This window comes from Acomys russatus, chromosome 5, assembly GCF_903995435.1.
Source record: "Acomys russatus chromosome 5, mAcoRus1.1, whole genome shotgun sequence".
In the NCBI taxonomy this organism is placed as follows: Eukaryota; Metazoa; Chordata; class Mammalia; order Rodentia; family Muridae; genus Acomys; species Acomys russatus.
Window position 1 is genome coordinate 21,655,229 of NC_067141.1, and position 13,917 is coordinate 21,669,145.

At 51.6% G+C, this 13,917-nt stretch overlaps 1 protein-coding gene across 5 annotated transcripts; it reads left to right on the forward strand.

Moving 5' to 3' along the window:
• The first annotated feature begins 36 nt into the window (after positions 1 to 36).
• Positions 37 to 8,356, forward strand: Tmem80 (transmembrane protein 80). 5 transcript variants are annotated; one of them, XM_051145637.1, is made up of 5 exons: positions 68 to 646; positions 5,085 to 5,104; positions 5,812 to 5,895; positions 5,980 to 6,072; positions 8,079 to 8,356. In XM_051145637.1, the coding sequence occupies exons 1-5, from the start codon at positions 438 to 440 to the stop codon at positions 8,282 to 8,284; spliced, it is 612 nt and encodes a 203-aa protein (XP_051001594.1). In that variant the 5' UTR covers positions 68 to 437; the 3' UTR covers positions 8,285 to 8,356. The 5 variants fall into 5 exon arrangements, with proteins under 5 accessions (XP_051001595.1, XP_051001594.1, XP_051001596.1 ...); XM_051145639.1 differs by having other exon boundaries at positions 499 to 646; positions 5,802 to 5,895; XM_051145638.1 differs by lacking the exon at positions 5,980 to 6,072 and having other exon boundaries at positions 37 to 646.
• The last annotated feature ends 5,561 nt before the right edge of the window (positions 8,357 to 13,917 follow it).

Genomic DNA, 13,917 nt, shown 5'->3' on the forward strand with positions numbered 1-13,917 from the left:
GCCAGGCGCCGAGCCCGAAGCGGGGCCCGAAGAGGCCGCCCGAGTTGGGCCGAGGCCGCCCGAAGCCACCGCCCGAACAGCGACCGAAGAGACTGCCTGACGCCCGCCGAGTCGAGCCGAAGCCGCCCGCAGTGCCGAGCTGATGTCACGAATGTAGAGCCGAAAAAGGCCGAAAAGTTCCGAAGTGGGGAGTCGAGTTAGAACGAATGGTTCCGAAGGTTCACGAAAGTTTACGAGCGTTTCTTCCTCGCTGCCTTGGTGGCTGATCTGATTGTGGTCACCGACTGATAAGAGCTGGCCTGCTCTGGACAGATTCTCGCCGGCTTCCAACGAAGTTTGGGTTCGCCGAAAGACCCTGGCGCCACTGGATTTTCCCAACCCCCCTTCTGGAGGCGGCGGGAGCCGAGCCCACACGAGGCCTAGCCGAACTCCGCCGAATGTCTCCGAGCAGAGTTCTCCGGAGCCTTAGTGCCCGCCTCCTCCGGTCCGAAAGCTCCCGAGTGTTGCCGGACGGAAGGATCGGGCCTCGGCCGCGGTCGGACGCTCGCTGCGCGCGGCGGGAGGAGCGAAGATGGCGGGAGGGTGCGGCCAAGAGGCTGCTGGGATTGTGGCGGACCCAGCGGCAAAATGGCGGCCGTGCGGCCAGGTGAGGCGGGCGGGGCCGTGCGGGGGCCATGACAGTGTGGTCGTGCTGTCGCGATTAGAGGCCGTTTAGGCTGGCTCCGCAACTCCTCTGATTGTTATCACGCCACTCCAGGCTATGGTGGCTGAAGGCCACTACTGTGGTTTTCTGAACAGGAGTTGGGGGTGGAGAGGGAAACGTTGCCTTCCTGGTGGACGTGGGGCACTTGGATACCGGTGGTTCTCCTGAAGCTGGTCTCGGTATTCCAATTACATATCTGAGGTACATACTGTGCCTTCTGTACTCCCGGGACCCACCTACGGATTACCCAGAGTACACTACCAATGGCAAACGAAGGACACAACCATAGTTCTCTAAAGCTGACAATGCATGGCATACCTGCAGCTCATCCTGAGCACACCCATGGCACCCTCGGGGCACGCCCGGTGTACAACCTTGGCACACCTGTTTCTCACCCTGCACTACATCGTTGGTACCCAGGACACAACTATAGCACATCTTCATCTCGCCCCTGGCATACCTGCAGGTCGCCCAGGTATACCTGTGTACACCTGCTGTTCACCCCAGGTGTAAGGATAAGTAAATTTGTAGGAAGAAATTTTAAAAAAATGATAATTTAGGCAATCTCAAATAGCAGAAGTAGGCTAGTGTCAGAGACATGGCTGTCACGTTCTGGCCATATGGTGAACAGAGCTCAGGATCCGGTCACTCAGTGACCAGACTTCAAGACAACAGATGACATAGTTTAGGCTGGGATTTTTGTAGCTAAGGCTAAGAGAGGGGCACTTATTAAGTGCAATATAGGTAGGTTAGCTGTTTTCCTTAGACAAACTGCTTTTGGAACTTCGGAGTCTTTTGTGTCTTTTTTTGCAACCATGAGGCCAGTTGCTTTTTTTTTTTTTTTTTCCCCTAAAATCCCCAAATAGCTAACTTTGAGCTCAGTTATAGGGCCTTGACTTTTGAAGCGATTCTTTTTACCAAGTATAGCTGTGACACACCTGCTGTCCCCCTGGGATACACCTTGGCATACTTACAGCTCAGCACACATTCCTTCATAGCATGCCTCTGGCAGGTGCTGAGACACACTCAAGATGTTCATAACATGCGTTCAGTTCATCCCAATCACACCTATTGTTCTCCCCAGAACAGCCAGGGCATACCTGAGGTACACCTTGGGTACACTGTCGGCATACATGGTACACACCATACACAACCATGGCACAATGTTAACTTACCCTGGGTGAGTACACACACACACACACACACACACACACACACACACGGCTTACTTGAGTCCTGAGCAACCAAGCGGTGCTGTAGCCAACATCTATGGGCCCACATGATATGGGCAGGCAGGACCAAGTGCCAGCTATGTGGATCAGAAGCTGGTCATAGCCAGCTCAGACCTGTGCTTGTCCATCCATCCATCCATCCATTCTCCCAAATGTTCCTTAGTGGGACAAAGTGCAGAAATGTGATTGTACTGTAGCGCAGCCTAGCCTGCCAGGCGTTTAGTGTCATACTGCTGTCTAATAGCTACCACAAAGTTGGCAGTACTATGGTAGTATTGTGTTTGCTTACAGGGAAACGGAAATCCTGGGTGAGAAAGTGGTCTCGGAATTAAGTCACATAAAAATCCCTCGTTTCCGTGCTGGGATTTTGGTCTTCTTTACTAACCCAGCAACTGAGAGGCTGAGTCTGGAAAATGGCTGTGAATTCCATGCCAGACAGGTCAGAACTAAATAGTGAGGCCCTATCTCATTAAAAAGGGGGGAAAAAAAAAAAGAAATCCAGCATTTGGGAGACTGAGGCAGGATTATATATTCAAGGTCAGCCTGAACTCACTGATAAGAAAAGCGTTAAATCACAAAAATCAGCAGTTCAGCCAAAATTAACTGTTTTGATAATTTCTTTTTATTTTATATGCATTGATGTCTGTGGGAGGGTGTCAGCTCTTGGAGTTACAGACAGTTATTAGCTGCTATGTGGGTATTGGGAATTGGACCCAGGTCCTCTGGAAGAGCAGACAGTGCTCTTAACCACTGAGCCATCTCTCCAGCCCCATGAACTGCTTTGAAAATGTTAGAATTGTGTTAGAATTATTTTGAAAATGTTTGAAAGTTTGAAAATGTTAGGATTATTTAGTTCAAGGCCAGCCTGGTCTACAGAGTGATTCTAGGGCAACCAGCAATCCTGTCTCAGAAAACAAAAAGTTAAAAATGATATTAATTAATTAAATCAGTTATTTAAATATGCCATTTAAGCTGGGTACAGTGGAGCACATCTTTAAATTCAAGGAGGCAAGCTGGATGTGGTGGTGCATGCCTTTAATCCCAGTACTCAGGAGGCAGAGGCAAGCAGATCCCTATGAGTTCGGGGCCAGCCTGGTCTACAAAGTGAGTCTAGGACAGCGAAGGCTACACAGAGAAACCCTGTCTCGGAAAACCAAAAATAAAAAATGAAAATAAATAAGTAAATAAATACATTCAAGGAGGCAGAGGAAGGCAGATCTCTGTGAGTTTGAGGCCAGCCTGGTCCACATAGTAAGTTCCAGGTCAGCCATAGTGAAACCTAATCGCAGAAAACAAACCAATATTATGTCTTTTGAGGGCTTTATAAAGTATTTTTTAAATGTGTCATTACGTGTATATGGAAGTAAGCACTTGAGTGCAAGGTGCCCCCAGAAGCCTATACTTGTGGCTGCCTGGCGTGGGCGATGGAACCAAAGCCAGATCTTCCATAAGAGCAATATGTACATTTACCTGCTAAACCATCTCTCTAGCCCCCAATACGGCATTCCCCAAGCCTCACAATTCTGATCTTCAACAATCAGCCAGCAGGTACAATTTAAATGCCCCTGCTATATTCTTAGGGATGTGAGGCAGAGTTAACATACATGGAATGCCTGTGGCTCATCCATGGCACACTCGCTGCTCACCTGTGCTCACCTTGATACACCTGTTTCTCACGCTGCACCACACCCTTGGCACACAGGAGTAGCACACTGACGATACCCAGGACACAACTACAGCACATCTTCAGCTCACCCTGGGACCTTTGCGTGCTAGGCAAATGTTTTGTCTTTTATGTACATCTGGAGTATTACTAAAAGGATCCCAAGTATTATCAAAAGGACCCAAAGGGAGACTGGAGAGATGGCTTAGTTGTTAAGAGCAGGCTGGGCGTGGTGGCACACGCCTTTAATTCCAACACTTAGGAGGCAGAGGCAGGTGGATGACTGTGAGTTCAAGTCCAGCCTGGTCTACAAAGTGAGTCCAAGACAGCCAAGGCTACACAGAGAAACCCTGTCTCGTAAATCAAAAAAAGAAAAGAGCACTGGCCGCTCTTGCAGAGGACTCAGGTTTGGTTCCCAGCACCCGTGTGGTAACTCACAAGCATCTGTAACTCCAGCCCCAGGGGATCTGACACCCTCTTCCGGCCTCTGCTAGCACTTTGTGTATGAGACACACAGACATACATACAGGCAAAACACCCATGCGCATAAAACGAAAGGTGAAAATGTTTTTTAATTTAAAAAGGATTCAAAAGGGAAAAAACTCTTAATGTAAAACCAACCCAAATATTGACAGTATTTAGGTAGCCTAGTTTAGCTGGGGCCTGGAAAAGAACAGATCAGGTTTACTAGAGCACCTTGTAGAAACATGACGCCACTCTAGCCACGCTCGCTTGGCTTCCTGCTCCCACACGTGTGCCTGCTAGAAGTCTGTCCAAAAGCTGTTACTAATGACCTGCGTTTACCAGCTTATGACTTGCCCACACAAGAGTTCACAACTCCAGAGTAGGCAGCTTCAAGCTGGCTTTCAAAGTCAAGTGGCCCATAGGCACTCGCCAAGGCATCCCTTGATTCCTTTTCTGCTGTGACTCTAGGGAGCTCGGGGACTAGAACAGAAGATGTTCGCAGCTTGGGTTCAGCGCTGCTCTGTCTCTGCTCAGAAGTCAGCTTCTTTTCTAAGAAGTTGTGGTCAGATTCTGAGGTTTTATGATGTGCATACACATGTAGAGACGTGCACAGCATGAATGTGCAGCTAGTGTAAGCCTCCAGCCAGGCAGCTTGACCCGGGTCACATTCCATCTAGGGAGGGGCCAGGCAGATTGTCAAGTATAGAACTCCAGACTGAGAGACACAAGGGAGTCTCCATTACACCCCCTGGAGCCGACTCTCACGATGAGGAGAATAGCACCTGCGCGGAGCAGGAGGCACTTTAAGAGGCTGCGCGTCTGCTTTAGAAAGTGCTTTTCCCCCAGACAGTTATTTTGGGAAATTGAATAAAATTCCAGCAGAAAGCAATGTCCTAGAAAGGCTGGTTGTAGAAGGACCGAGCTGCAGCCATTGGTCACTTCTGTTTGCAGACATGCAGCCTGAGAACTAAATGTCTGCCGTGGACTGTTGATGTCTTACTGGCAATCCTTTGTCTTCCAGGGAGAGGCTCCTTCAAGGTGGTATCCTGCTCCTGCTTCCCAAGGCCTTGACCAAGCCTAGCCCCTCAGGGCAGCAGCACACTAGACTGCTGGCCTGGCACAGTCAGCTCTCTGCCTTTCTGAGCCTTCATGCCCCCACCCCATTTTTTCTTAAATTCCAGCTAGTAGCATGTAAGAGACAGAGGGGTTTCCTGGTGTACTGGCTCTGTCACCCACCAGCTCAGCCCTGTTCCCTTTACAGGTTTGGCACATTATCAGGATTGCCACTTGCCTGCCACCAGCCAAACCAATGTGGCAGGAGATGAAAAGCCCTCACTTTAAATGACCATGTAGTATATTTTCTCCAAAGAAAATGCAAAGGCTCTTCTTTGTAACTCATGACATGAATCAGGATAAAGAACTCTCTGTCCTGCCTGCATCTGCTGAGGACGGGAGTACTTAGGTCATGCCCTACCGAGGTGGGAGGCACCAGCCGAGCATCACTCTTGTGACCACCAGGTGCCCTTTTGTAGACACTCCAGGAGCCCATGTAGCAGCTAAAAGCCCCGGTAGGCAGGTGCCAGCGGCTGTATTCCATGACCATCTGTAGCTGCCCTTCTGTTGGAGCTACCCAGACCTGCTGATTTGCAGCTATGGGTGGCAAAATAGGCCCTTCTGCTTGGCCACTTGGGTGGGTGTACCCCATTGTTTGGCTTGAGGATCCTTGATTCCTTACCAGCTCTCTTCAGTTCCTCTCCAGATGTTGTTTCACCTCAGTGGCCTGTACTATGCCCTGTACTTCCTAGCTACACTCCTGATGATTGCATATAAAAGTAAGTTATGAGTGCCAGGCCCATCAAAGGAACTGTGCCCCTCATAAGCTGATCTCAGTTCTGGCTGTATGTGTGTGTTCCTAGGTCAGGTTTTCAGCTATCCTTGTGACTGTCTGGTTCTGGATCTGTTTCTCTTGTTCCTCATGGGAGTTCTCGAAGTAACTCGGCTATACCTAGGTGAGTTGGTTGTAACACCATAAAATGCTTAATGGTCCGATAGGCGTTCAAACTTTCTGAACCTTTAAATATTAATCATTTTATAGCATGGGTCTTGGAGACATTTTCTTTTTTTTCTGTTTCATTTTTAAATATGTTTTATTTAATTTTAATTTATGTTTGTTGGTGTGGGGGTGTCAGATCATGGAGTTACAGACAGTTGTGAGCTGCCATGTGGGTGCTCGGAATTGAACCCAGGTCCTTTGGAAGAGCAAGCAGTGCTCTTAACCACTGAGCCATCTCTCCAGCCCCTTTGGAGACATCTTCATTCAGGCAGCTTTACCAAGTGTTGTGCAGCATCTCCTTCTGCTAGAATTAAGTATTAAACATTTGTTAGGTGCTTTGCCTCAAGAACGACACTGGTGGCATCCTGTCTGGAAGGGTGTGTATACCACGGTTGCACTCAGACCAGAAGCCCAGCCTAAAGCTAGAGCTCCAGACCACACCCCTGAACTCCTCTCTTGCCTATTGGCGTCAGCTGTCAGGAAGAAAGTCGGCCAGGTCTAAAGTGCCTGGCAAGTCCCTTACAAGGACAGGCCCCTGCCTTGCCTAGCCCACACACTCACGTCCGTTCCCACCTTAGAGGCCACTTTTTTATATGTAGATTTATTTATTACTTATACAGTATTCTACCTGCATGTGGGCCTGCCCACCACAGGAAAGCACTGCATCTCATTACAAGTGATCATGAGCCACTATGTGGGTGCTAGGAATTGAACTCAGGACCTTAGGAAGAGTCAAAAGCACTCTTAACCTCTGAGCCATCTCTTCAGCCCTAGAGGCCACTCTTAGCCAGTTGCCTCTTCACTTATTTATTTGTTTGGTTTGAGACAGAGTCTCATGTAACTAAAGCTGGCCTTGAACTCCTGATCTGTCTGCCTCTTCGTTCTGAGTGCTGGAGTTGTGGGCCTGCATCATCCTGTCCAGCTTTTATGCACTGGTAGGGTCAAAGCCAGGGCTCATGCGTGCTAGGCCAACACTAACGACTGAACTACATCCCCCACCCCACCCCTCTTTTTTTTTTTAGTTTCCTAAGTCACACAGTTCATTTAGATCAGCATTAGGGTCAGAACAGGTAGGTTCTTCTAATAGAAAAGGAGTGCAAAAGTGAACCGTGGAAGTCTTCCTCCCAGAGCTGGCTGTACATCTGGGTCTCTAGCTCTGCCGTGTGAAGGAGGTGCCACTCCAGCTACATTGCACTGTCAGGCTCTGATCCCTCTCTTTTGATTGGATCTGGTACCTCCCCTCCCCCTCTGCTGGGAGTAGCAAGTATCCTCTCTGCTCATCCTAGACAGAGCCCCAGTGTCTGCTGCCATGGACTGTGCTGGCACTTCCACAGCTTGCTCAGTAGGCAATGCTCCCATGGGCTGCATCACTGACAAGTCAGGCCACTCCTGTGTAGTCTCCTGTGGGGGGCTGTCAGCGTTGGACCTCGATAAGCACTTGGCACTACTCGGCAGGCCCTTAGCACACACACCCCCATCCACTAGAGTCAGCCTAACCAGACACCCAGGCCTTTAGGCCTCCCCAGCATCTCTGGTCAGCAGACCCTTGGGCATCCTGGCAACTAGCCAGCTACTGGCAGCTCCAAGTTGGCATTTTCCATGACTGACCCATTTGTTTGTAAAATGGGCAGTTTTGTTTTTCATAAGTATTCATGAAATTTTCCAGAACCAGGCTGCCTTAGCACAGAGTGAAATATTTTTAGATATTTTAAACAAAATGCCTTTGATCCCACTTGGAGTTGGAAAAAGGTAGCAAATGCCCACAGTTTTAAATCTGAACTGTTGGTGCCTCAAGAGTATAGAATCTGAGATTTACCTCTCTGTCATGGAGTGGCCCCAGTGGGGTAGTTTTCCCAAATCCCATGAATTCATTGACACTTAAGCAAGCACAGTACCTGGAGCAGGGCAGTTGGCGGGCGCCTGTAGCCCTTGCCTTACTCTCACATTTACTCTCTTCTCCAGGCACAAAAGGAAACCTGACTGAGGCCGGAGCACCCCTGGCTGCCAGCCTGGCATTCACAGCAGCCAGCGGCCTCCTTTCCGTCCACTTCCTGCTCTGGCAGACCTTGGTCCTGTGGATGGACTCGGTCCTCAGCACCATCCTCCTGGTGCTGCATGGGCTGGAGGCTGGCCTGCAGGTGGTGGTCATTGCCAACTTTATCAGGTAGACGGACCATCACGTGCACAGGAGCGCTCCTCTGCCTCCAGCCAACTCCACTGCCCACATAAGGAGGAAGGAGGGTGTCTTTGTCTATGGATTGTCTATAGACAGATAGTTTACAAATATTTTTTTAGTGAGTCGGGAACAGAAAGCAGGGAGGGAAAAACTTAGAAGCTTGAAGATGGCCATCGTGCATAGTAGTCTAGTGAATCCCAGAGGTGTCTGCTCCTGTCCTGTGCCCAAAGTCCTGGCTGTAGCAGCAGGACCTCCAATGATTGCCAGGCCAGTGGAAGATAAGGCCTTTCAGGAAGTCAGAGTTGGGGCCAGCCCAGCAACTCCATCTTGTTTCAGCACCAGAAATGGAGCGTCACGGCAGGAGGACGTGGCTGTGTTGGTCTGCCTCCATGTGTTTTTTCACACAGGAAGTACTGACTTCCATGTTTCCCACACTGGCCCTGGTTCTTGTTCTGAAAGCCTGCTGTTACTCTGTTGCCAGACATTGGTCCAGGGCTGTAGGAGGCAGGCCCTGTGTTCCAGTGTTCCCCAGTTTGACTCCCCATCAGGCCAGCCCTGAATGAAACTGCTTAGTTTCCAAAAGGAAACAAAAGCAGACGTATGCCAGGTGTAATGGCACACAAACATCTTTAATCCTAGGAGGCAAAGACGGGCATATCTTTGTAAGTTCAAAGCCAGTCCGGTCTACTGGTGAGTTGCAGGTCAGCCAGGGTTACATAGTCAGACTTTGTCTTTTTTTTAAAAAAAAAAAGTAAGAGCTGGCATGGTGGTGCACACCTGTAATCCTGGCACTTGGGAGGCAGAAGCAGGTGGATCTCTGAATTTGAGGCCAGCCTAGTCTACAAAGTGAGTCCAGGACAGCCAAGGCTACACAGAGAAACCCTTGTCTTGGGGTGGGGGAGTGAACAGACCAGAGAACTGTGTATTGTGATGTTCGTCTCAGTCACTTTTGGGGGTGGCTAGGGAGCTATAGGGAGCAGAAGACAGATAAAAGAACAGCATTCAATTTGAGAGTCTGGGAGTCACCACTAAACTGCCGCTTTTGTAGAGTGACTTCCATCATCTCTTATTTTTCCATTCCTAGCCCATTTTTTTCTTAAACAGTATTTAAGCAGGTCCCCCCCCCCCCCCCCCCCCGTTTGTTTCTGTTACATGTTTTCTATTTGTGATACTATGTTCAAATACCTAGTTTCTCCTTTAAAAAAAATAAATACTTAGGCTGTCATGATTTTGTCTTAATTATGACCACCTATCTTCCCCCCTGGGTCCAGTATGGAAGAGCCCACCGTGTTGCCCATTCTCAACCTTATCCTAGGACTTTCCCTGGAGCCTCTGCTTGGCTTTTTTTCTACCCTAGTAACTAGCCAGAAGCCTCCCTGTGAAGTTTGCTGAGGTGGTATGTCGCTGGGCTTTCCAGAGCCTTCTCTGGAACCAGGAAACCTCCTATACCATGGGTCCTTGGCTGGTTTCCTTTACCCATGTCTGCCAGAGACCGTGGTGAGAACCAGGATGGCTGGAGACATGCTCTGCCTGTCCCACAGGGAGGCGTGGGGAGGACCAGGGATGTAGAAAGCCTATGGGCACTTCCCTCCCTGTTGTCCCTCTGCCTTGAGCACGTGTAGCCTGGACATGCAGAATAGACTAAGGCCAGTAGGTCTGGAGGGCTCAGCCACTCTCTCCACATCAAGTCAGGACCTCTGTTGGGAAGGAAGCTTGTCACCTGCATACATAGTAAAGCCAGAATTTCAAGCCTTTAACACCCCTGCTCTTACTGGCCACATGTAGGTGGTACTTCAGGTGGCCCAGAGTGGACATCAGCTACTGCCACCAGCTTGGGCTGCCTCAGAACAAAATTTATGAACACCGGTAGCAGCACTAGGTTGCCCCACCTGCATTACAGATTTCCACAGCAGTGCCCAGGAATGTCAGGGCATACACATGCACCTGCCCCTCCCATTACTCAGCTGAGCACTTGACCCCTGGCTGCTGGGCCAGGGTGAGGTCACAGGCAGAGCAAGATTGGGCCAGTTCTGTGAGGTCTGCTGTAAGGGCTAGGAACCAGGAAGCCTCTCTGGGGTTCATCAGGAGCTGGACCTGGAAGACCAAGTCCACTTCTGCCACACCTCTGTCCAGCTCACCTGCAGTGTCCCAAGAGTGTGTCAGGTGCGCACAAGCCAGGTCACACAGTGTTGCTGACGCTCCGGGGCAGAGCACCCAATGCCCTAGGAAGTGCTGACTGCCTGCCCAGGGTAAACATGCCAGGGCCCTACCCTTCTGGGACTGTAGCCTGGGACCCTGACTTCCTGGCAGCACCCATTTCCTCTGCTCCAACCCCAGGAACAATAGCCGGGGCCTTAGGGTTGGCTAGCGGTTCATAACTCCGTTTATTTCCTCCAGCTAGTTGGCTGATCTAAAGTCATCCTACCCTGCCCCGAGCTGTCAAACAGCAGGGTGGGCAGGGTAGCCTGGAGGTCAACAAGACGGAGACAGGTGCCCTTTCTGTAATAGTCCATCTCTTAGGGGATGCTCAAGCTGGACAAGAAGCTTGAGGAACTCCTGTATATGAAGGGAGGGGCCCCCACCGGGAGCTGAAAGCCCCCAGACCCCAAAAGCCTGAACCCAATGTCCCAGGCCCCAGGACTGAACCACTAAAGTGCTCTGTCCCAGTGCAACTTGGGGATGGAGGGTATCTGATAGCGGCTTGATTGAGACTTCCCCATGGCTGCAGCCTCAAAGGCTTCATCCAGTACTGCCCCTGCAGGCAGGCCCAGGTCCCTACCTGCTACAGCAGCTTGGCCAGTCAGAGCAGCTGGGGCCGCACCCTGTACTCCAGGGCCAGCTGCGAAGGGGCCCTAGGTGCTTTGGGGACCGCTGGGAGGGCAGACGGAGGCGAGGGAGGCGGGACTGTGTTGTGTTTGGGGGGGAGGGAGTACCCCAGGCCCGCCCCCTTTCTGCAGCCTCCCAGGAGCCCACTCCCGGGTGACTCGGTAACCTGTCGCTCAGGTTCCTCCTCTCACAGCCCCGCCCCTGCCTATCCGGCCCAGCAGAGGTCCCGCCTGTCCGGGCAGAGGGAGCTCCTCTGCTGCTGAAGCTCTTGACAGACGGCCGGCGGACAAACTGACCTAGTGGACTAGCCAAGCGCAGGCGCTGACTGCCGGAGAGCAGGTGAGAGCTTTAGCCAGGGAGTTTACCAATCTGGGCCTCAGTTTCCCAGAGTGGCCATGGGACGTGGAGCTCTGGGCCGAGACTCTGGGTCAGACGCTTGCTTTGGAGGGCAACCCAGCACCAGGAGCTGAGAGCACCTGAGTGTGGGGTTTGGCATGGCTGGGATCGTGGGACTCAGGGGACAGCTAAGCCTGGTTTAGGGGTTGTGAGAGGGACATAGGGCGTAGGAACCTAGGGGAGAGGCTGGGCCTGAGCCTTTTTTGGGTTTTTAGCCTAAGAACCGCTTGGCTGAGGCCCCGTCGGTCCAGCGGGCGGTGGCCAGTGGTTCAGTGATATTTTTAAGCCAGTGGTGTGTGACTCACTCGCCTTGGTCCCGGCCCCCTCCCAGCCCTGGGGCACATGAGGGGAACCTGGCAGTTGACAAGAGAGGTGGTAAGGAAGGGAGGGCTTCATTGCATCCAGCAGACAGGACCTCCTTCAGAATCTGACCCTGGCATGGGCATACAGCCCAGTGCCTTTCTGAGGTCCAGAGAAACCCAGAGCTGGGAAAATATCAGGCTGCGTCAGTCTTCAGGTCAAAGTTGGGGTGTGGAATCTCAGAGGGTGGGGGTAGGGCCTGGAAGTAGATCTTGAGGGGACGACAATCAGCTAGTGGAAGGGCCTGTGGACATCCAGAGCTTGCCTCCCTAAGGTCCCCAGGACTGACAAGTCTGTGCTACTTAGTACATGAAGGTATCACTGGAGGCAGGGTTGGGGGTGGGCGTGGACACAGACCACCTCTGCTGTCCCCCATGTGCAGCCTTCTTTGGCAAAGTGGGGCACATTCCCATCCTAGACTCCATGGTCTGTTACACAGGACTGATGGGCCAATCACTCCCACCCAGCCTTCCCGGGTCTCCTCAGGCGTAGCCATCCCGTCCCACCAATAGCTTTCCAGTTCATCTCAGCCTCTATTGCTCTCACCTGACGCTTTCTGAACTTTGTTCCTGGAGTAGGACCCAGCCAAGGACCTAAGGGACTCCCCCATCCCATTCCAGGGCCACACCCAGCTCCCACAAGGGCAGCCCAGAGCCCAGGTGACTAAGCTGACCCCTCCCCAAGGTCACTCAGCATGTAGAGCTGGAATTTGAACTTGGAGCCAGTTCTTCCACCCTCCTTGCTGTGCCAGGGCCTCCTGCCCTTCCTCTGATATGCTGGGCCTCCCTTCAACCCGGAAAATGGCTACAGTAAAGCTGAAGTTCAGCCTGAGCCCCCAAGCCTTCTAGGCCTGGGTGTTTCATCGTAGCCAGCAACAGATTGTATGGATTTCCTGCCCCCTGCCTCCCCTTCAGCGGTAGAGGCCTCCTGGGAGTGAGGCTTTTTGCAGGCTAGAGGTAGCCCCAGTGCTATCCCTCCTACCTAGGCCTAAGGTCCTGGCCTAGATTTCCCCAAGGGCAGGGCTGCGTGTCCAAGCCTGTTCAGAGTCTGTGTGCCTTCAGGCCTGGGTCTCTAGCAGTTTGTTTTGCCCCGGTTGTGTATTCCTGGCCCCACGTGCCTGGCGCCCTTGGCTGAGCTAGCCAGGAATCCCATTAAGCAAACACACTAGGGTTCACCTACTGAGGTCAGGAGCATTCCCGACATTCTCCATGGATAGGTGGACCTAGAAATCTGGCCCAGCCCCTTCTCACAAGCTAAGACCTGGGGTGGGGGCAGGAGTGCAGCAGGAGAGCTGGTGAAGGTAGTAGCTAAGGCCTCAACTCCTGGCAGCCCACCCTCAAGAACCCGGTCAAACCAGAAAATACTAGAATACTGAAGGCGCTCTCCTGAGCCCTCGTACCAGCACCCTGACTGGTGGCTCTACTCTTGCAGAGAGATGGTGGCCCTGCTAGTAATATAAGACAGAGGTAATCTGTATGTGGACCCAGGACATTAGGAAGAGCCCCAGAGGGACAGCTAGAAATGCTGTCTACCTGTCTCTCCAGTGGCATGAAGGCAGCCTGTCACTGAAGAGCTCTACAACCCTCATTTGATGTCAGGCTGGCCCAGGCCAGCAGCTTCTATTATGTCCAAAGAAGGACCCAAGTCTAGTATATGTGAAAGCTTGTTCACGTTGATAGCCATGCCTCAGTTTCCCCAAAATGTAGCCAGGGGAGGTCAGGGCTGAGAATCCTACTCATGGAGTGGCCTTGCAGTATGGTCACCTGGGCCTATACTGGGGAGGTCAGCCGCCCCCAAAACGTCTGCCCTCTACCCATCCTTTCGAAGGTCTCCCAAGAGGGAGCTAAAGGCTGGTCTCTTTGCTGGATCTGAAGGAGCTGGCCCCTGTGACCATATCCACACGGATATGCAAGGGTCGCTTGGAGTACTGGGGTCCCTCTATACTTTGTGCCCCCCCTAGATCTCCAGCCTTACCCTGCCTCAGGGTTGTTTGTTTGTTTGTTTGTTTGTTTGTTTGGGTTTTTTTGTTTTTGTTTTTTGAAG